At 43.0% G+C, this 24,173-nt stretch overlaps 2 protein-coding genes across 3 annotated transcripts in view; one reads left to right on the forward strand and one right to left on the reverse strand.

Moving 5' to 3' along the window:
• Positions 1-731: 731 nt before the first annotated feature.
• Positions 732-4,541, forward strand: TMEM252 (transmembrane protein 252; the record flags this gene model as incomplete). Its single annotated transcript, XM_082301311.1, has 2 exons — positions 732-1,078; positions 4,247-4,541. 2 exons carry the CDS (start codon positions 732-734, stop codon positions 4,539-4,541), a joined length of 642 nt encoding a protein of 213 aa, XP_082157437.1.
• Positions 4,542-12,301: 7,760 nt separating this feature from the next.
• PGM5 (phosphoglucomutase 5) overlaps positions 12,302-24,173 on the reverse strand; it is an 81,590-nt gene continuing 69,718 nt past the window's right edge. For both annotated transcript variants that reach the window (XM_082301274.1, XM_082301273.1), the window contains one exon: positions 12,302-13,830. In XM_082301274.1, the coding sequence (XP_082157400.1) occupies positions 13,741-13,830 (90 nt within the window). In that variant the 3' untranslated portion in view covers positions 12,302-13,740. The remainder of the gene's footprint in view (positions 13,831-24,173) is intronic.

Below are 24,173 nucleotides of genomic sequence, written 5' to 3' on the forward strand. Positions count from 1 at the left end.
GGTAACTTCACGTCTCGGAAACCTGCTTACTAAGAGAGGTATTGCCTCCTGCTGCTTCTTCTGGGAGCTGTCCTGTGTCCCAGTCTGAGGTGCTGGACTACTTTATGTACTGCAAAGGTCATGCAAGTGCTTCATGTCAGCTTCCTAGGTTCTCTGGACCAAGGTATTGGATGGCAACAGCTAGTGCTTAGAGAAGTAAATCCTCTGTTGAACCTAGATTGATACCTGTCAGACAGTACTATTCTTTAGTGCTACCTTATCTTGGCAAGTCAGAGAGAAAAGGTGAGATGACATGGCCTCTCAGAGAACAGCAGTTTTTACCTATGTCCATTCCCCTCCCATGTCAATGTCTGCATGTATACAAAGCGTATTTTCCCTTCAAACTTTTAATGGGGATTTCTGAACAGCATTTTTTTGGTTGTTGGTTGTTTTTCTTTTAAAGTCAAATTTAACAAATCCAGGTCTCATTCATAAGCAGCGAAGTGTATAAACCACTGCAAATCATGCCATGAATGTAGCAGGCCAAGTTTACACTCCATAGATTACAGCAGCAAAGGGATGGTTCAGAAAGTTTCTGCTTCCTTCCTTAAAGTAGGTAGAAGGTTACAAATTAATCTCAAAAGGGTTTATAAGTCTCTCAAAGAGTTAATGAGTAAGTCAGAACTGCCTGCTTTTCTTAATTGTTTAAGGGCCAGTTGGTCCTGTAGTATATAAGGTACCCATACATGAAGATGAGAAGTACAGCAGAGAAAGCCAGCAAACAAACAGCAGACAGGAACAAAGTGCATTGTCTTCTGCAAAAGATGCCAAAATGTCTTTTTACTTTGATTCGTCTATTTATGCTCTTACTCAGCTTCTCCACTCTTTGCCTGGGAGTACTTTGCATGTCCACAGATTCCTCTATGTGCAGATGTGGAAACAACAAGATAGTGTTTTATTGCCTGTTAGCTTTGGGGCTCTTTCTCCTTGTTACTGGCATTTTCTGGAGCACTTTTCATGAAGCCCTGAAATACAGGGCCCTTGGCATCTTCATTCGGAATCCCAGCCACAGAGAACTACATGTCTGCACCATAGACAGGTATGTGTTGCAGATGAATTGGGAGGGAGGGATGCTATTATTAAAACATACTGTGAGAAGAAAGAAGCAATACATGACTTTTACAAGATGCAAATCATGTAGCCATTTTATTATTTTTCTGTGGAGAGAATTGTAGTCTGAATTTTTATTTGCTAGAGCAAGCAGCAATGTGCAAACAGCCATTCATGCAAACAATACGTAAGGTAGCGTATTGTGGAAGGTATCTTTTCAGCTTTATACCGGCTAGCGCTTGTATTTCAATGCCTTAGAAAGCCTCGAGCAGCCTTGAGAGGTAGCAAGGGCGATCTAGCACTTTAGTAGCTCTAAAATCGGTACCTGAATCAGCTGCAGAGCAAATACCATCAGCAGAAGCAAAGAGGGAGAAATATAGCTCTCTCTCAGCTCAGCTACTTTCCTGTGAACATCTCTGGTTGTCTGTCTCATTTGAAAGCTTCTAACTGCAGGGAATTGAGCGGGCAGGGAGCTCTATTTCTCCCTCTTTGCTTCTGCTGATGGTATTTGCTCTGCAGCTGATTCAGGTACCGATTTTAGAGCTACTAAAGTGCTAGATCGCCCTTGCTACCTCTCAAGGCTGCTCGAGGCTTTCTAAGGCATTGAAATACAAGCGCTAGCCGGTATAAAGCTGAAAAGATACCTTCCACATTTGGCGCCTAACGTGCTATCTCTGAACTCCGGTTCTGAGAGACTTTCAGGGTGTCCCGGCAGCTGTGTCTGCTGGAGTTAGCTCTGCACCTCCTGCTGTGCCAGCTCCGTGTAGCGAGCTGTCACTTTTTGTGTAACATCAAGCCCAGAGCCTCAGCCTGTACCCTCCCCCACACCACGTGGCGAGGGAACGGCTGGAAAGCAGAAGACCCTTCTCGCGTGTTTTTCTCCGGACCTGCTTTCCTGTGGTAAATCCAGAATTCTGGTGAGTATTTCCCTGCTGGTTTAGGGGCTCCTGTCTTAAGCTGGTGCCGGTGTAAACTTTCTCTTTTTTTTCCTCTTTTTTGGCGAGTAAGGGGTTGAGGTTTGGTGGTGCATTCATAATGGGATCTGAAGTTTCTGCACACCATAGAGAAATATACCACCAAGTTCAAAGTTACCTTTCTTTAACTGGGCATAAATACCCTAAAAATATAGTTCAATCTTTTGTACAATGGCTTTTTCAGTACTTTCCTAATCTGACCTCCGAGGGCATAAGATCTGCTGAATTTTGGGATAAGGTGGGGAGAAAACTCTCCTCTCTTAGGCGTGCAGGAGATGCAACAGTTTCAAAATTCTTTCCTCTCCTGTTACTAAGTTATACTTTGCCGGAGAAAAAGGCAATACATGAAAAGCCTCTGCAAAACCCCCCTGTTAATTCCCTTATACCCCTTCCAACCCCTGTGTCCCTGACCCCTCTTCCCCTACGCTGGAAAACACAAACCAAACAATGGGAACGAGGTTGAGCAGGGGCAGGGAGACCCCGTGTCTCCCCCCCAGGGCCCCTCTCCCAGGGCTCCATGGCAGGGGAGGGACCCCAACAGCGTATACCGAATGAAAGAGAGAAAGATTCCGAGTTTCCAAAGCTTCCAAAGTCATGCATGGAGGCAGCAGGTGGAGTTACACCAACCTCACTCAGGAGCATCCTGAGTTCCATCTCAGCAGACAATTTAAGATGCTGCTGTGGGGTAGATGCTCATGTAGGTTATCAAAGTTGAAGTATGCAGGGGGCCTCAGCTCATTCATTATATGGCTCCTGCTTAAATTTTCTTGTCTAATTGTCCCCCCTATTTGAAAATCTCAAGAAATTCAACCAGGCCAAGTGCAAGGTCCTGCACATGTGTTGGCACACATCCAAGTACAAACACAGGCTGGGCAGAGAATGGTTTGAGAGCAGTCGTGGGGAGAAGAACTTGGGTGGGTTTGTTGATGAGTAGCTCAGTGTGACCCAGCAATGTGCACTTGCATCCCAGAAAGCCAAACATGTCCTGGGCTGCATCCAAAGAAGTGTGACCAACAGGCTGAGGGAAAGGGTTCTGTTCCTCTGCTGTGTCTTTGTGAGTCCCCATCTGGAGCACCGCGTCCAGGTCTGCGGTCCTTGGCACAGGAAGGGCATGGACCTGCTAGAGTGGATCCAGAGGAGGGTCATGATGATGATCAGGGGAGTGAAACACCTCTCATATGATGACAGGCTGAGAGAGTTGGAGTTATTCAGCTCAGAGAAAGTTCCAGTGAGACCACAGCACCCTGTGTACATGAAGAGAACTTACAGGAAAGATGGAGAGGGACTTTAAAAGGAACATGTGGTGACAGGACAAGGGGGAATGGTTTCAAGTAGAGAAAGGTTATGTTTAGATTAGATATTAAGGAAAAAATGCTTTACTGTGAGGGCAGTGAGGCACTGGAGCAGGCTGCCCAGAGAAACTGTGGCTGCCCCATCCCTGGAATTGTTCAAGGCCAGGTCGGATGGACAGCCTGGTCTACTGGAAGGTGGCTGTGCCCATAGCTAGACCTAAATGATCATTAAGGTCCCTTCCAACCCAAAACATTCTGTGACCCTATGATTTTGTTTCTTAACAAAGTCTGATGTTTTGAGAGAGAGAGTTTCTTAAACTGATTGGCACTAGGCCTGGCAAAACTCTTTAACAGGGTCGCTGGATACAAATTACTTTTCCTGTACTGTTGTGGAAACCACACTAGAAACACTGACAATGGGTGCTCTAAAAGAACTATAAAAACAACATTCAGCAAATTTTGGTTAGATAAGCAGAGACATACCAATTTTATTTTAAAACTGTGGAAAACAATGGTTATTGTAATAATGAATAACTTTGAACACTGATCTCATTCTTCTTCCAAATTAAACTCTTCTCAGGCACTTGTTGAAATACTCACAAGCATGAGTATTTGTATGCCATGGTTGGGAATTTTCATGGGGAAGGGTTGTCTTTTTAGAATGCTGTGTTTTAATAAAATATTTTGTACCAAGACAAGGGAAATTATTCCACTTGTGCCTACTTTTTTATATTAATATAATCCATTACTCTGAACACGCTTAGGTGTCTGTTTACAGTTAAAGCCTCATCTAAATTTTGGAAACATAACAGAAAAAGCATCTAACCAAGCTCTGTGAGATAAATCACACTTTACCATGATGTGGGTTTTTTTTTGGTTTGCTTATTTTAGGCCTGACTTCTCTCCTCCCTCTTATGAAGACAGCATAGATCATGAAAAACTTGTGTCCCCACTGTCAGTTGCCTCCACACTAAAACAGCAAGAATTCATCAATATCCCTCCGCCTCCATATAGTGAAAGTAGTGCAGAGTTTGTCAGTGAAACAAATGACCAGGAACAGCCACCACCATACACATTCTCTGTGGAGCAGCAGCAAACAGCTGACCAAGACCCAAACCCCAGAGTGGAGTTAAATTCTCATCTATCCACACAAGAAATCAGTTGCCAACAGGACACAGACTTCTAGAAGACCTCATGAAGAGCAACACCTGTCAAAACATGAGAGACAGGCAGCCAGTAAAATCCTGCATCTGTGAAGCATGGAAAACTTGAAGAAGAGGGGAAGAAGAGCTGTGTCAATGATCCTAATAGTACACTACTATTGATACTATCTGTAATAGTACACTCGCTACTATTTCCTGTGAAATTGCACAGCAAAAATACTGATAATTTGCAACTTAGAGTGGAGTTGGAGGGGATATGTAAAAGTGCTCAATATTGCAGATTAGAATAAATCTCTGCAGAGATGGAAATGCTCAGGCTGTGTCTTGCAGAAGTCACCATCTCAGGCAACAGGAGTTTCTTATGCTGCAAGATAAATGAAGCATCATGGTGTTATCAGTCTTGTCTTGTGCTTCATAAGGAGTTTCAGATGAAAGCTGTCATTTATGGTTTTGAAACTTTAACTGATTTGGGAAACCTATTAGCTCAGATTTTGTTTGAAATTTGCAGAGTATTTGTTGCAACTGATTATTTTTGTATTGTATGCCTTTCAAGTTATTTGTTTTATGTGGGGTAAAAATAACTGCTATTTTACTAGTGAATTCATGAATAAATTTTGTATTTAAAACAAATGCCTTGTATTTGCTTATATGATTTGAGGTGCCCATGATTCAGGATAAGGGCACAATAAAATACACCACCTAGCTGCCAAAGAGAGAGCTCTGGTTATACTTACAGCTCCTCAGAGGGAGATAGCAATTGCAGGAGGAAAAATAATCTCTGACTCCTCTGAGCCAACTCTAAGAGCAATTGCTTCTGTCACAGCTTGCTCAAGACTGTGGGAACTGAAAAAGGGACCCTGTACCCTGTTTCTGACACAAGCGGCCTCATAATTACACAACACCAGAAAAAATACAGGTTTGGACTCTTCCTTCTTCAGCTGCATGTATACTTCCTCCTACAAAATCACTGAGGCAAGTTTGCATCCAGACCACTGTCATCTATAATTCCAGATTACAAGAAAAATTCCATGAGGTTCACTCAGATTTGGACTTGTAACATTTACTTTAGATGGAATTTTTCTTTTTGGGTTGGAAGGTTTGAATTAGAGGGGCCTTTAGAGATCATTCAGTCCAAGCCCCAGTGAGCAGGTACATCTTCAATGAGATCAGGTTGGTCAGAGCACTGTCCACCCTGACCTTGAATTTTTCCGGGGATGGGGCATGTATCATCTCTCTGGATGACCTGTTCCCGGTTTTGTCACAGACCAGCAAGACAGAAAAGCTAGCACACTTTCCAGATGCTCACATACTGTAAGACTACAAGTCAAGCATAATGGCTGTACATGCAAGCCATGATGGTAGCCATGGCTAAGGCCAGGAAACTGACAGTTGCATCAGTTTTGCCTTTCAAAGAATTTCATCCTTTATGGGAAGAACATACAGTTCTTCAATGGCTGTAAGTAGAAAGGAAAAGAATGAAATCGGGTGGAAAAACTACAGAGGAAGAAAAATCCTTTCAAGACATGTTGAGGATGAGAAATGTAGTAAAGTACCCAGAGAGAGAAAAATGAGTGCCTGAAAGAGAAAGAAGATATAAATATTTTTCAAAGTGACTGAGAAGCAGCACAGCACACAGAACAATAAGTCAGAGGAACAACACATTATTTCCAAAACAGTCGAAGAGAGGATCTACTTGAGTGACCTTGCTATGGTCTTACCTCTTAGCATTACCATACCCATCCCCCAAAACCTCTTGCATCTTTACTCCAGAGTTCCATATTCTGAAGACAGCTGGCATTGCTCAAGTATCAATGCAGGCATCAATCACGGCAGATGAGGCTGATTAATCAAGAGATATCCCACAGCAAAATGCTTGTCCTGTGCATGCTTAGATTTTTTTTTTTTTTTTTCCTATGGATATCTAACTTTTCCGCTAGGTGATATTAAAGCAAGACCAAATGAGTGGGAAATGGCTGGGACTACAGTTCTGGGTCATGCAGAGAGCAAATATTGCAGGAGCACCACTAAAGTTTGCTCTTGGAGCAGTTCACTATAGCAAATGCATTCAGAGCATTTCCACATAATTTATGAACAATCAGGAAGACCTAAACCTCTCTTCCTTTCTCCCAATTCCACGAGAGTCCTGCAGTGCCCCTTTTTAGCTCCAGCCCTTTGCAGATGGTGTGAAGTCATAATGGATCCAGAAATGTGAAACTGAAGATAAATGCATCTTCAACCTGCAGTATGCAATAAAGTATTTGATACAAAAAAGTTATTGAGATAAGGAGAACATTAAAGTTAATACCTAATATTTTGATACAATCTGGTTTTAAGTTTGTCTTTTCAGCTAATGAACAATTTTATTATGAATGGAAAATGGCATGGACAACGAGCTCAAAACTGTCAATCTTAAAGCAGCAAAAGGTTTTAAACACTTTGCTTTTGATCATACTTAATAGCATTAAATTATCTTTGCCAAGAGTAGCAGCTGGAAATTTTGCATTAAAATAAATTTTCTTTGGGCTAAAGGATATGAACCAGTCAAACTAAAGCTTCAGAGCAGAACAGATTCTTTCAGTGCATTGACAAACAACTTCCTGACACTGCTGACTGAAGAGCCAATCTTGGCACTCAAAACACCAGAAGAAATGCATGGGCATGAGAAGGTTTTTGCTGCAGTGATCATGAAGTGGTGAATTCAGAAATTTGAGAGGAGGGAGAACAACAAAGAGTGGAACCACAGGTTGCAGAGAAGACTTTTAACATCTTTAGAGTTGCTTGGAAGAGTCTGGCCCTGGAGAAAAGATTAGTCCAGGACAGCTGTTTGATTCTCACAGATCACCTCCTTCAAGCTCAGGAATGGTTCAAGTGACATGCAGAAATCAAACAAAGGCAGCAAAAGGCCTGCATGGATAGCCAGAGAGCTCCTGACTAAATTCGGATATAAACAGGAAATGTACGATAAGTGGAAGCGGGGACAGTGCAATTAGGAGGAATACAGAGCACTGCCCAATCATGCAGGGATGAGATGACGAAAGCCAAAGCCCACCTGGAGTTGAATGAGGTGATGTTGTCATTTAATACCAGCTGGAAATTAAGCTCCTAGCAGCCACTTCCTTTTCCCCCATCCTCTTCAGTGAGAAAGGGACAAAAAAGGCAGAGATTATGGGTTGAGACAACAATTTACTGGAAAAACAGTAATGAGATAAGGAAAACAAACAGTAACAGCAACAATAGTAATAATAACAATGTATAAAAGAGAGAGATTACATACAAAAAATGCTTATGGAAGTCCAACCGCCCCATTTTTACCATGGCCAGTGACATGCAGCATTTCCTGAGACAAAAGAGAAAAATGGCAGATGTTACCGCGGCCCTGGTGGCCACACAACTTTTCCCAAGACAAAGGAGAGAAGGGTGGACATTACCACAGTCAGCGTGGGGCTTTTTATCCCAAGCCTGAGACAAAGGAAAACAATCATGGACATGCCCCCCAGCCAGACCATCTGCACCTCTCCGCCCAGACCACACCAACTGCACCACTCTGTCCAGTGCTTTGCTCCCACAGGTAAAGAGAGAACAAAAATGGCTGTGCTCCCACTCTGCCATTTCTTCCATCCAAAGCCGTGTTCCACAGCGATGTCATGAGTCATATAGAATAAATCACCTGTGCACATCCATATGGCTTCAGTCTCCATGCCCTTCCCACACCCCCATCCCAGCAAATGCAAAAGTAACTCTGTCCTGGACAAAACTAGGACAGGTGAGAAATGTGAAGGGTAATGGGAAAAGTTTTTACAGCTACAGGAGTTAAAAGAGGGCATAGAAAAGCCTGAGGTGCTCAATGTTTTCTCTGCCTCCATCTGGTAAAAGCAGCCTCAGGAATCATAGGCCTTTGAGACTAGAGGAAAAATATGGAGTGAGGAAGACTTACCTTGGATGGAGCAAGAAAAGGTCAGGGACCACTTGAGAAAACAGGACATACACAAATCCATGGAATGACTTACAATGGCATGCACAGAGGTGAAGAAGCTGACTCATGCCATTGCAAGCTACCCTCTATTGCCTTTGGAAGATTGTGGGTGACTGGGAGCGGTCCCTGAGGTAAGAGAGCAAGTATCACTCCTGTCTTCGAGACAAGGAGGATCTGGGTAGTTACAGGCTGGCCAGCCTCACCTTAGTTCCTGGGGAGGTGATGGAGTAGCCAATGCTGGGAACCCTTGCCAAAGCCATGACAAAATCCTTGCCAAATCCAAGGACAAGAAGGTGATTAGGATCAGGAAGGATTTATGAAAGGCAAATAGTGCTTAACCAACTTGATGACCTTCTATAATGAGATGACTCGTTTGGTGGATGACAGGAGAGCAGTGAGTAAGGCTTTTGACACCATCTCCAAAAACATTTTCATAGACTGATAAAACACAATTTAGGTAAGAGGACAGTGAGGTGGATTTGAAAAGCAGCTATGCAGACAGCTGCTGTGATCACTGCTCCAAAGTCTATCTGGTGGCCAGTTACCAGCAGTGTCACCCAGGGATCAATATGGGAGCCAATACTGGCATCATCTGGATCATGGGGTGGGGCACATCTTCAGCAGTTTTGCAGGTGATACAACACCAGAAGGAGCAGCTGGCAATCCAAGCGAATGTGCTGCCATTCAGAGGAACCCGGAAAGGCTGGACAAATAGCCCAACAGGAACCTCATGAAGTTCAAAAAAGGGAAGTGCTGCCCTTGTGGATGAACAAACCCAGGCATCAACACATGCTAGGGCCAGTGGGCTGGAAAACAGCTCTGCAGAGAAGGATCTGAGGGTCACATGCCAAACAAAAAGTTGTCAACTCATCAGCAACTCACTTGCAAAGACAGCAAATGACATCCTGGGTTGCATTGGGAAAAACAGTAACAGCAGGTGAAGGAAGGTGATCCTTCCCCTCTGTTCAGCACTGGTAGAGTTAAGATACATCTGGAGTGCTTAGGGCCAGGTCTGAGCTTCCCAAGCACAAAACAGACATGGACATTGCAGAGTACCTCCAGCAAAGGGCCACAAAGAAAAATGGACTGGAACATTTGTCGTATGATGAGACACTGAGAGAGCTGGGAGTATTTAGTTTGGAGAAGAGAAGGATCTTACTGATTTCTAGAAATACTTGATGAGAAAGGAAGAAGTATATGGACTCAGGCTCAGTAACAGGATAAAAGGCAATGGGCACAAACTGAATCACATGAAATGTCATCTGAACACTCAAGGTTTTTGGTCTTGGGTTTTTTGTTGGATTTTTTGGGTTTTTTTTCACTATGGGAGCAGTCAACCACTTGAACAGTTTGCCCAGAGAAGTTATGGCATCTCAACCTTTTGAGATAATCAAAACCAACTAGACATGGTCCTGGGCAGCCTCCTCTACCTGACTGTCCTATGAGTTGGGACACAGACTAGGTGATTTTAGTCCTGATGAACTGGATGGCCCCTTGCTGGGGTTTTAAGAGTTCTCCCAGGTTTTTTTCCTGTTAAAGGAATTTTCCCTGTATGTGTTGCTAGGGGGACAAATTGCTGGGTACTTCAGAAAAACAAAAGAGCTAGCCATTGGGGTGGGGTGCATCTGGCTACTCTTTTGTTTCACCTGGGTGTGTGGACAGTCGGTCCCGGCATTTGGACAGAGAGGGAGGCTGTTTCGTTGGCTGCTTTTTCCTTCTGCCAGAGAAACCCCGGGATCCCAAGCCCACCTTCCCTGCCCCGCTGGGAGCCGGGCCGTGGCCGCCCTGCCCTGCCGCTGTTCCGAGCCTTCGCTGCGTTGTAGCCCTGCACGCCCTGCCTGCCCAGACCTGTGGGCGTTCCCACTGCAGCTCCACAGTTTGGATACATCTCCTCTGCCACCTGGGATTTGTGCTCGTCCCTGCCCTTCCAGCCTGCTGTTCCTGAGAGTCCGGGATCGGCTGCCCAGCGGTTTGTGAAGCCTTTGTTCCATCCCTTCCCGGGATCCCAGGCCGCCATTGCCGCGTGCTCCCCGAGCTCGCTCCGGAGCGCCCCCTGCAGCCGCGGGGGAACCATCGCACCTGCCCTGCTCACCGGGAGCCGCCAGCGCCCCTGCCGGCTGCGAGCGGAACTGCACCCGAGGGGAAAGGGCCCGACAGCCGAGAGGGCTGGCACTGGGTTTGTGTGTGCTGTTACTGCCATAGTTTTGTTGTTTGTTTGACTAGTTATATATATAATAGTAAAGAACTGTTATTCCTATTTTCCACATCTTTGCCTAAAAGCCCTGATTTCAAAATTACAATAACTCAGAGGGAAGGGGGGGTCACATCTGCCATTCCAAGGGATGCTCCTGCCTTCCTTAGCAGACACCTGTCTTTCAAACCAAGACACCCCTTCCTACCTTGAGGATTCTGTGATCCTGTGGTTCAGATGAGTAGTATATTGCCTTCCAAATTGTCTCTGAACAGAGAAAAGCTGAGGTTTTGGGAAACAGAATTGTCCAAGTAAATGTTAATGCAATCACAGCTGAGTAATACAGGAAATCTTGCAACTTCCAGACTTGAGGAAGCTGATAATTAAACAATAGCACAAAAGGGTGTGGGTCTCTGTCACAGTGCCTAGACACTGTGATAAGATGAACAATATTAATAATCGTTTTCTCTCTGCTAAATGTATGATCTGTTTTTAAAGGAGCTTTGCATCTTTTTTTAAGTTCATATACCTTGCTTTTTTTCCATGCATTCATCTTTCATGTTAATAATTAAAAGACCTAAGGAAATGCAGCACACTCTGTGAGACTGCAGCTACAGTCCTCTCCCACACACATCAGGTATAAAGAGCTGTACTCAAACCTCACAAAGTTTTATTTATCTTCTTGCAGAGAAAAACAATTAACTGGTGGAAAATACCAGTTAAATTTTATCAGTATCACCCACCACCATAAAAAAAGGGTTGGTGAGTGGATTTGGGGTTAGGCTACTTTCTGCAAGTCTGCTGTTTGACAGCTATTCAAAACCACACACAGGCAGCCCTTTTCTCCATTTCAGTACATAGGCACAACTAATGTTTCTGCAGCCTAGGACAAAGTCAATACAGAGATTTTAAAATATACACTTTGTTTACAATGACTGCCTTCATGAAAGCAGACTGCCATCTACTGCAGCTCTAGTGACACCTTTAAAAGCACGAATATGTGCTTCTTCACAATATATTCTTCACAGTCCTCACCTGTTTTTCTTGAGTCTTCCCACTGCATCCTGAAGGGCACCTGGCTTCAGTACATCTTTTTAAACTACATTCTCCCCATTCCAGAAAAGCTTGGCAAATGGGATACTCCATAGTATGAACAGCTAGTTCACTATGTGATCAAAAATCATTTCATTGTCAGAGAGTGTGCAAGAGATTTTAGAAATTTTAGTGGACTGACTTTCAGAATGTTCTTTCACACAACGCAGTAATTTGAACCATCATAATCCAGAGTGTGTCTATGCTTGACCATGTGTTATCTACTAGTTAGGAGCTTATTATCCTGCTTCTAGAGAAGTTTAATCTATAATAGTATTAGATAAACCAGGTTTTTGTGAAGATGAATGCTCTTACATTCAGAAGTAGATGTCCAAACTGTGCGAGAATGTCATAGTCATATAAAAGAAAAATCTTTATAAAAAGACCTGAAGTCTTAAAAATCTCTTTTGGTTTATGGGAACACTTAATCGTAAGGTAGGAAACTACGTGAGAACATTCATACCTCATTTGTTTAGAGTCAATTAAGTAATAATGTAATTGTAATAAAGGCAATTTTATTAGGATGCTTGAAAGTGCAGGGTGTCTTGTCCACAATTATATATTAAGACAGATATACAGCATTACTCTTTATTGTATACTAAGTGCCATAGCCATTTTTTGACAGAAGTGTTGAAAGAAATTGAAACAATTTCCTTTGCTGAGATATTATATAACTTGTACTAAAATTTGACAACCACAATGAATTGAAATACACTGCAAAGACGCAAGCTGCACAAAGCCACCTTGACGAATTATAGAAGTGACCACACTGTTTCCAAGGAAGCAAAGCTTTCAAGCAAATCACATGCATAAAGTGTTTGTGTTCTTTTTCAGAGCACAGTATTGTAGCTAGAACTGCTGTATCATTTCACAAGCAGAAAAATGCTGATGTCCATATCCCCAACAGCCTTCTCAGACCTATGCCGGGACATCTCTTGCACTCCCCAAATTTTTATTGCATGATCCACTGTTACCAAGAGTCTAATAGAAACTGTGTCCAGAGGGTGAATCAGACTAGTGTTTCTATTCAATTGATCAGTGTTTAATTCCCTCTCACTCACTCACTTTGTGGTAAGTGGAGCATGAGTATTCCAAAGACTTAAAAAAACTGTAACTCCTTCTTAAAGAATTGCTGAACTTGCAGAGAATATCCTTCAAACACAGTAAGCACCAGTATCATCTCCTGACATGAGGAATATTGTGGAAGACAGCCATACCCGACATATTGCTGGAAGGACAAAATCAGCTCTATAGCACAAAGGCCTCCTTTTGGAGGAAAACAACCAAAGAGTCAAAAAATATGGAAAATCTGAAGGCACAAGTCACATTGATATGTTTTAAAAGCAGGGGTAAAAATATATGGAATAACCCCATCTTTGGGAGCAAGTGTAAGTGTGTATACACCACTGCTGTCAGTGTGCATCTGTGAGCAACAGAACAGGCTGGAGAAGAGGCATGGTACCAGGGGAGGAAACACACCCTGTGCAGAGCTTAGTACATGGCCTTCTGACTCAGACATGCTCTGTATGCCTCTTCAGAAACCTACCAGAAGGTGATGAGAATCCCAAACAATACTCACCAAGCATGTCTTTGCTTTGCAACTCCTCCCTCTCTCTCCCTAACTGAAACTTCTCCGAGTTTTATCATAGCATTCAAAACCAAGCAGTTGTCATTTTCTGCTACATTACTGACAACATTTGAACGTTAAGGCCTTTTTTTTGGTTATACTGTTATCAGAAATTACAATACTGCAGGTAAAACAAATAAGTCAATATACTACTGCATTTGGAGATCAATGCAAATGATTATGCTCAATGTTATATTGAATTTTTCTTCCCACCCTACTTCTCTCCCCAAGAAAACTTTTAAAATCATACAAGGCACAAATGGCTAACAAGTCTTAACAAGGTTCTGTCTCTTCCTTGCTGTTCCTCTTTTGGCCCTGGTTTAACAATCTTCCATGGCTTCAGGTGATGACAGTGGGTCCCTTTCGGCCTGTCCTCTCATGAATCTGAGATATTTTCAGTGCAATTGCTATAAGAGGACTCAGCACAGCCTAAAAATGAAGAAATACATTGAATTACATAAAGCAGAAATATTGAAAGACATCTTAACACTTATAAATCCGTCTTGTAACTGTAGAATTATACAAAAATAATAGCAAATAATTTAATAATATCAAAAACTGACAGAGCTCTAGTGTCTATTACTGTTATACTTGACTCAATGAAGTATCATGCTTAGTATATGTTTTGTGAAGTGTTACATTGAGTGTACCTAAGTTATGCAGAAAAGAGAAACCAGTAAATATACACTGTACTGATCACTGTCTCTGTGTAACAGGAATTGTGGAGCTCTTTGAAATCTGCAGTCCAAAACAACCTAGAAATCACAGAGGTAGAATTGTTTCTATTCTGATGAGTGGAAGCCACATAGATGGTATTTTCTTCCTAAATACACTTAATAAGTGAAGCTTAGGGTCAGAAGTTACTGTAACAACTACCTTAACAGAATTCACAGATGTGTGTTTTGACTAATACCACCACATGCAATTGTATTAATAGGATGAATTCCAACAGAACGGCATGAACTTTCAAGTTTCAGGCTACAGACCTTATTAAATGGCCATTTATATACCTGAATGGGTGACTTACAGATAACAGCTATGGTAGTAACACATGAAAATCAAGCAAAACGCTATTTTTAAAATGGCAATTGGATCTTCTTTCAGTTAGTTAAATGATTCAGAAAGATAAAATGGCAGAGCTGAGTTTTGTGTGGAAACTCCCTTTTCAGAAAATCATATATTTAATAACCAAACTAATTCTCCAACCCCTGGAGATTTCCCCCAGCTGCCCCTTTCAAGTTAACTAATTCCAGCTTCACACACATTAGGTTTGAAAATCAAATGAAACAAAACAGTAATTCTAGAGAAATTTACAGACATCTTTTTTTATAAGCCTAATATAATCAATACATTGAATCTGTTTCAGCCACCTAACAGTTTCTGACAGGATGAGGTGATTGCTTTATTCATGCAAACAGTCAGACAGTTATATCAAGAGTGAAGAGACTAACTGTGCAAGCAGAGTCATGGAATAACACCATGAATGCCACTGGTGTCAAGCGAGTTTATGATTAAGCTCAGTTATGCGCAAGTGTGAGCATGTTATTGTTAAAAAAGCTCCATATTTGTAGATATCTATCTACTGAATAATCACTGAAGCAGAACACAAGTCTATTAAAGTCAAACATACTTGGAGAAGATTAATATGTAGAGCACAAATTCACATCCGTGAGCAAATGCTGCAAAAGTAAATATTAAAATGTGCCAATTCATAAGGCTGGAGACTAAAGCATTTAAAGTTCTCTGGCACTCCTCTAAGTAACCTCTTCCTTATTTAATCTAAAAAACACAGGACAAATTAAAAAGCAACTCTACTGACCCGCTTTATTGGACCCTGCTTTTTAGGCAACAAATGCATTCTGAATTTTAAAAAACCAAAACCACAAGCAACACTACACAATGCTGGAAAAAACCACAGAAACAAATGAGTTTATTCATTTACATAACAATTTAGCTTGCCAAATGATTCCAATTACTACTAAGTATTCTGCTTGTTGCAATCCTGCTTCTCAAGAGAAAGTCCTTATTTAATTGTCTTTTCACACTTCAATTTAATTTTTACACTTTCTTCATATGAAAGATGTAAAAAAGGCAAGAGTGCATTATATTTGGAATGGCAAGAACAGGACAGAATGACAAGAAACAAGGACTGTATATGGCTTTTAAAAATTCCTTTACCTCTGCCATGAATAGTTTACATTTCAGTTGCAAGAGATAAATCTTAGCCAACAATCATTTATCGCTAATATTCCTCTAGAAAGACTTCTATATCTCAAAGAGATCTTTTTAAAAAGTATTCTTCAATGGTTCTGTCTACTTGAGAAATTGTACATTGACATTTCAACTCTAAATGACAATTGAAATTACTCTGTATGTTAAATAGCACATTTATCTCTTGGAAACTGTTTAGGACACATGGTATGTTACACTTTAGATAAAATTTAAGAATTGAAAACTAACAGAACTGACTTAATAATCTTACTTTAGCAATCACCGAGAGAAGTTATATCTCTAAAAAAATAACTGGGAGGAATGATTACAAGGAAATAAATCAAGCAAGCAGATATCTAACATCAGGCAAATAAAGATTAAAAGCCTTTTGCTTGGGAATAATCTGTACCAGAGCTGCCAGACACGTATCATTCCTGCTTGGCTCATTAGCAATTTTTCTCTCTGTGATCTTGCAAGAAAATTCCATACAATGTCCTCTCTTCTAATCAAGGTCTCAGTTAAGATTTGTCCCATGATACATCCAGTTTATCAAAGATTTAGGCAGGGCTAAAATGTACAGGGCATGTGCCTGTACATCCTACAGGGCTTCTGTCAAAAGGGCTCAACACACAGCTCAGCACAGTGTGCCTGCTTTGGCCTCCCATTCCAAAAAACCCAGAAGTCTTTGGAAAGGTTTATGCTACAGCCACCTGTCCTAAAAGTTCTGTGGTTCATCATGAAACAAACTGAACTGACTCAGTAACTTCCACAGCACTGGTGGTGTTCAGCTGATTACCGTGAAGCACACCTTCCACAGAAAAAAAGGAAACTGACCTCTCTATTCTTGTGCATGGTTTGCCTGTTAACTCAAACAAAATTACAGTAAAGGTCAAGAAGCCAGTTGTTCTGCCGCTAGCAGCAGAGGAGGGCAGGCATGAGGGGTGAAATAAACAGAAGGAAAATGTAAACTGAGTGGTGCATGAAGACATCTGTGTTTGCAAAAGATTAGTTCTTTTCTGGTATATCCAAAGAGCTTTGGGGGAAGATCAGATTTGATCAACTAATTTCTTCGATTTGTGGAATATTTTATAATTACTGTCCCATGATTTATTTCCTTTGCAGTCCCAGTTGATCTAAAATTTTATCACTCTATGGTGTGACTTCGGGAAGAAACTGAAGCTGAATTACCTGAATAGCACAAACATGCTGCATTATCTAAGAGTATGTTCAAACAGATATAAGTCTCCACATTCTATGTGTCCTTTAAGAAAATCTTACGACTTTTAATAGTAAAGACAAAACTTTTATTATGGTTCAACTCCAGCCAGCAACTAAGTACCACACAGCTGCTTGCTCACACCCTGGCAGATCAGTAGAGAATTGGAAAAATGTAAAACCCGTGGGCTGAGATAAGCACAGCTTAATAACTGAAATAAACTAAGATACAGTAACAAAATGAATCAAAAAAGGAGTAAGAATAAGGAATAAAATCCAACCAAACTCCCTCAAGTGATGCATAATGCAGCAGCCCCCTGCCCACTGACTGATGAGCAGCCTGACCTGAGCAGCCATCAGTCCCTCACAGCTAACTCCCCCACAGTTACTACACTGAACATGATGTTCTGTGGTATGGAATATCCCTTTGGCCAGTTCAGGTCACCTGTCACAGCTATGATCCCTCCCAGATTCTTGTGCACCTCCTCACTGGGAGAGCACAGGAGAAAAGTCCTTGACATAGGTTAAGTTCTACTTAGCAACAACTAAAACATCAGTGTGTTATCAACATTTTTCTCATACCAAATCCAAAACAGCACCTTACCACCTACTAAGAAGAAAACTAATTCTAGCCAGATGAAACCAGAACAACTTTATATGATTTTTATAGACCATACTGTATGTTCTAATAGCTAACCCATGCCATGCTAAAAACCCAGTGCTTCAAAAATAAACAGAGGCAATAATTGTCTAGCAAACTGCCCTTGTGCTTAGTGTTGTATCAGTGTCTTGACAAAACCATAGAGATTCCTTTCGTTTTGTCACAATTAAGTTATACAGAACCCAGAACTTCTGAATTGTTGATTTTAGTTCCCTGCTCTTGGACCATCTTGCACCATAAACAATCACTTTATATAATCACTCATACATACAATCACATATAACGAAATTTTTTCATGTAACAAACAAGATTCACCTGAAAATCAGGGAATTTGTTCCTCTGCTGCTCGCTGTTCAAAAATGGTTTCAGAAATTCAGTGTTTGATGATCAAGACATATTTTAACCCTTTTTTTTTTCCTTTTTAATTGGCTTGCCTTTTTCAATAAAAACACAAAGAGACAACTCCTGCCCCAAAATCTTTGATTGGCTGCTACTAATCTAATGATTCTGTAGCTAACTAGCGCACTGTTTACTAGTCTTTGGCAAAAGTAATTCCAGCATTTGTGCATCCTGCTTAAAGAGTACCCAATACAGATGGCACAGGACTGAGGGAATTGGTTGATGTAGTTGCACTGCCCCTCTCCATGATATTTGAAAAGTGACTGCAGTCAGGGCAAGTCCCAGGTGACTGGAAAAGGGGAAACATTATACCCACCTTTAAGAAGGACAGAAAAGAGGACCCTGAGAAATACTGACCTGTCAGCCTCACCTCTGCCTGAGAAGATCATGGAACAGATGCTCCTAGAGCTGTGCACATGTAGGACAGGGAGGTGATTCAGGACAGACAACACAACTGCACCAAGGGCAGGTCCCGCCTGATCAACCCAGTGGCCTTCTGTGATGGGGTGACTGCAGCAGTGGACAAGGAAGGGGCTACAGATGTCACTTCTCTGGACTTCTGTAAAGCCTTTGGCACAGTTCCCCACAACCTCCTTCTCCCTTAAAATGGAGAGAGAGGGATTCAACGGGTGGAGTGTTCAGTGGATGAGGAATTGGTTTGACAGTCACATCCAGAGTCATAGTGGTCAATGTCTCAGTCCCAGTGGATATCAGTGACAAGTGGTATCCCCCAGGAGTCCATATTCGGACCTGTGTTATTAAGTATCTTCATTAATGATATAGATGAATGGATTTGCAGATGACACCAAGCTAAGCAGTGCAGCTGTCAGACTTGAAAGATGGGATGCCATCCAGAGGAATCTGGACAAGATGGTGAAGTGGATCCATGGGAATCTCATGAGGTTTAACAAGGCCATGTGCAAGGTGCTGCACCTGGGTTGGGGCAGCTCCTGGTATCACTACAGGCTGGGGATGAACAGATCAGAGCAGCCCTGCCCAGAAGGACTTGGGGGTGCTGGTGGGTGAGAGGCTGGACATGACCCAGCCATGGGCACTCACAGCCCAGAAAGCCAAACGTGTCCTGGGCTGCATCCAAAGCAGCGTGGGCAGCAGGGCCAGGGAGGGGATTCTGCCCCTCTGCTCTGCTCTGCTGAGACCCCACCTGGAACACTGCATCCAGCTCTGGGGTCCCAGCACAGGAAGGACATGGAACTGTGAAGCAAGTCCGAAGGAGGGACTCCAAGCTGAATGGAGGGATGGAGAACCGGCCCTATGAGGAAAGGCTGATAGAATTGAATTTGTTCAGCCTGGCAAAGAGAAGAGGGGGACCTAATCGCAGCCTTCCAGTACCTACAGGGAGTCTACAAGAAAGAGAGAAACTTTTTACAGTGACACAGCGACAGGACAAATGGGAATAGATTCAAACTGAAAGAGTAGTTTAGATTGGATACTAGGAAAAAATTCTTTACTGTGTGGCTGGTGAGGCACTGGAACAGGTTGCCCCAAGAAGTTGTAGAGTCCTATCCCTCATCTTCAAAGCCAGGTATGGACAGAACTCTGAGCAATCTGGTCTAGTGAGAGGTGTCCCTGCCCATGGCAGGGGCGTTAGAACTAGATGATCTGTAAGGTCCCTTCCAACCCACACCATTCTGTAATTCTGTGACTCTGTGACAACACCTATTTACTGCTGACAGAATTTCCATAATAAATAATACTGTACTGTAAACAGAGCTCATTAAGTCATTATCAGAATAATCTGGGCTACTGACTACACTCTTTCCAGGACACTTATCCTGGAACAGGAGGACATACTGTAAAAGAACACACTGGGTTTATAAGTATAACTATAGTGGATCACTTCTTTCATTGTCTTTGTGTATGAACTTCCTGTCTGAATCTTATCCAAGCTCAATAATACATCCATGTGGCTAAGACAAAGGACAAGACGTGTGGGGATGTACAAGTATCAAATAATGAGGTGACCTAATAAATTAAGGCTATAAATGAGACTAAAGGTCAATAAACTCTTATTTTAGTACCTCATGCCCATTAACATATCTCTACATTTTACACCCGTATTAAATTTATGACAACTCATAACTCTGTTCACTTAAAAAAAGATGCATGCCAATGCATAAAGGTCCAATGCATATAAGATGTCAGAGAGAAACATGTTGTTTGTTACAATGAACTGAGCTTTCTGAAATGCTAGTTGATGCCTATTTGAATAGTTAAAACCAAATAATTTTTGAACATAAATCCTCCATGTAAAAACTATCTGGAAAGCAATACTCTCAGGGATGCCCAGAGATGAGAAGGGCATCACCTGTGACAAGGCACATCAATGGAGCGGTCTTTAATTCTACAGCAGAACATTTCAGTTTTAGGGAAGTGTTGTGCATTGTTTTCAAGACTTTGTTTTAGATCTAGATTGCATCACCACTCTAAGTTACACTATTTTAAAATGCATAACACACTGAAATGAATTTGATTACTTTGAATTGAAAACATTGAATTGTTTTTGATACACTGCATAGAGAGTATGATAGTAATTTTTCTTTATTGCTCCTGGTTTTCACTGGTGATACTGGCTTACAGAAAGAACTGAATGGAAAAAAGTAGCCACCCCTTATCTCCCAGGTGTCCATGAAGCTGCTTCTGCAAATTTCTTTAAGGGGATCATTCAACAGCTAGAAGTCACTGCTGTTCACATTTATCCATGACCTCAGACTTCTAATTATTAGCGTATTTTACCACTTTCCCCTGGACTCTTGTTGTAGATCAGGAAGTTGCGTATGCTTTATTTGAGGTAGAAAGTATTACCAATTGATTGTATGAAAGATGGTACTAAAACATGATTTGGGTGACTCTTACATTCATTAGCACCTATAGTTTACAACACAGCTACTGGCCTACATAAGAACTGAACAAAAGGTCAAAAAGGTCCACTTCAACTCAGAAAATGCCATAATTGTTGTTCCAGAATAATATGCACATCTCGACACACACATTGGAAGATGTAGTTCAGATATTTGCTTATCTGTGGAATATTCACCATCAGCAGTTACATTGTCAAAGATTACAGAAGTAAACTAAAAGAACTTGAACACTACTGAAAAGTTGGATGTCCTGGGTTGCAGTGTATTCTATTACCATCCCCATCAGCCGTTGAAATCAGGTGGGGCAGTGTTTCCTTGCCTCCTCCCCCCAGACTATCTTGCTGTTAATGGCCCATCATTGTCCTGCCACCTGACTCATAGATAACTCCCTCTGGACTATCATCTGTTAATGGGCCCAATCAACACCTGGCCTCATGACTCATTACCCCATTGTGAGATGCTCCACCCAGAGGGAGGAACCAAGCATCCCAGCGTGGATATAAGCTGAGGCTGAACACCAGAGACAAGGCCTTTCCACTGGATTTCCAGAGGACAGGAGCTACACAGCCACCACTGGACCTTCTGAGGAAGAGCAGACCCTCTTTTCTACAGGATCACTGCTTCAGAGGACTGCAGCCACCATTCTAGCAGACTGCTACCACCACCCTGCCTAACAGGGACTCAGGTTGTATCTTGACTCTGTCAGTTTGAACCAGTGTTTTCTTTTAGTTTTTTTTTCTTTCCTTTTCTTTAACTTTCCCATTAAATTGTTATTCTGACTTGGTGCCTCCCACTGGTTTGTTTTCAAACTAGTACATAATTTGGCGCCCAATGTGGGGCAGCTCTGAGAGAAAGTCAGAATTACAATTTTGTGTTAACGGAAACCTATTCACCATGGTGCTCAGCTTGTCTACGTGGGTACTGTATCTTGCTCTCTATATTTTTCCTCACATGGGGAACTACCTGCCTGTAGTATTACTCCTGTTAAAATCAGGGAATGGTATGAGAATTGCTTTAATGGTTTATTATGTCTACAGCATAATAACCTGCGAGGCGATGAATACCATTCGGAGTATATACTCAGTTTTGTTTGGCTGTCCTAGTCTGGGCTCCTATGTCTGGGATCTCCTCAACAATCGCACCCAGCCCCTGGTGGGAGGAGTAGAGAGTGGTTTCTTCCAGCCTTTCAGGCCAGGCACAGCAGTTTTTGAAAATATTGAATTCCCTCTGGATGTCAAAGACAGCATAAACTTGCTGTCAGTTCTGCTTTGTCTTCTCTGTACAGCCTGCACCATGTACACCATGCTTAGGATCAGAGCCATGGCACAGCATCCTCAGGATGAGGGAGGGAAAAAGAGCAGAGCAACAAACATCATGCCTACGCAGACTGACACAGAGGAGAAAGAACCCAGATGCAAGACAACGGCGTCCATGTCTACGCAGACTGACACAGAGGAGAAAGAAACCAAATGCAAAGCAACAGTGTCCATGTCTACACAGACTGTCACCGAGGAGAAAGGACCCAGATGCAAGACAACAGCGTCCATGTCCACGCAGACTGACACAGAGGAGAAGGGAACCAGAAGCACTCTCAGTGTCCCCATGCAAACCATCACTGAATCAGAACAGCCTAAACCGATTGCAGTTGCCCCCGTGCCGAAGAAGAAATCAAAAAGCAAATCAGCCCGCATTGTGACTGACGAGGATGCAGCAGGACCTTCGCACCCAGCAGAAGAGGCAGAGCCAGAGATCATCACTCGGTCGCTATCCCTGGGTGAGCTGCGTGACCTGCGGAGGGAATTCACCCGCCAGACGAACGAGTCTATCCTGACCTGGCTGCTCCGCATCTGGGACGCTGCAGCCAATGACACCATTCTGGACGGAAGTGAGGCCAGGCAGCTGGGATCTCTGTCCCGGGATGTGGTCATTGACCAGGGGATCGGGAGAACCCAAGAAACTCTCAGCCTCTGGCGGCGACTGCTTACAAGTGTAAGGGACAGGTACCTTTGTAAAGAAGACCTCCAGGTGCACCAAGGGAAATGGAGCACAATGGAACAAGGTATCCGGTGCCTGAGGGAATTGGCTGTGCTGGAGATCATTTTGTCAGACGACGAGAGATTTCCTAAGAGCCCAGATGGTGTCCAGTGCACATCACAGATGTGGTTGAGGTTCGCACGCCTTGGACCAGAGATATACTCCCGTTACCTGGCAACGCTGCAATGGAGGGAAGGCGAGGACAGGGTGGGCGTCTTGGTGAACAAACTGAGGATTTACGAGGACACCGTCACAGCCCCGTTTCGCACTCATGTCTCATCCGTGGAAACAAGTCTTTTGGCTGAGCAAGTCCGGAGCTTGATTGAAGAAGGCCATCAGAAACTGAAAAAGGAACTTAAGGAAGAGATTTACCCGATCTCGCCAGAACCAACAAGAGTCTCTGCCATTAGGAGCCGGCGTCCCCTAACCAGGGAGAGAGGATACACCCCACGAGGTAACCTCTGGTTTTTCCTTCAGGAACATGGAGAAGACATGAGTAAGTGGCATGGAAAACCCACCTCCTCCTTAGCAGCTCGGGTACATGAACTAAAAAGAGGGACAACTACCACAAGAAGCGCATCTAGAGTCAATATTGCTCCGGTCTCTTGCACACAGAACTCCAGACGGTACCAGAATGATAATATGACCGATCCTCTTGAAGGGACCTCAGGAACGTATTCACCGGAAGGGAGCAACATGCAACATGACCAGGAATAGAGGGGCCCTGCCTCTAGCCAGGTAGAGGAAAGGGAGAATCGGGTGTTTTGGACTGTGTGGGTCCAATGGCCTGGCACATCTGACCCACAAAAATACACGGCTTTGGTTGACACCGGTGCTCAATGTACTCTGATGCCATCAAGGTATGTGGGAGCAGAACCCATTTCTATTTCTGGAGTGACAGGAGGATCCCAGCAGCTGACTGTACTGGAAGCTGAAGTGAGTTTAACTGGGAACGAGTGGCAGAAACACCCCATCGTGACGGGCCCGGAGGCCCCGTGCATTCTCGGCATAGACTATCTCAGAAATGGGTATTTCAAGGACCCAAAAGGACATCATTGGGCTTTTGGGATAGCTGCTGTGGAGACAGAAGATATCAGACAACTGAGTACATTGCCTGGCCTCTCAGATGACCCCTCTGCTGTGGGACTGCTGAGAGTTGCAGAACAACAGGTGCCAATCACCACAGCAACAGTGCACCGCCGGCAATACCGCACCGACAGAGACTCTGTGGTTCCCATCCATGAGATGATTCGCAAACTGGAGAGCCAAGGGGTGGTCAGCAAGGCCCATTCACCTTTCAACAGCCCTATATGGCCAGTGCGTAAGTCCAGTGGAGAATGGAGGCTGACAGTGGACTACCGTGGCCTGAATGA

The sequence above is a fragment of the Coloeus monedula genome (genome assembly GCF_965178545.1).
Source record: "Coloeus monedula genome assembly, chromosome: Z".
Lineage (NCBI taxonomy): Eukaryota > Metazoa > Chordata > Aves > Passeriformes > Corvidae > Coloeus > Coloeus monedula.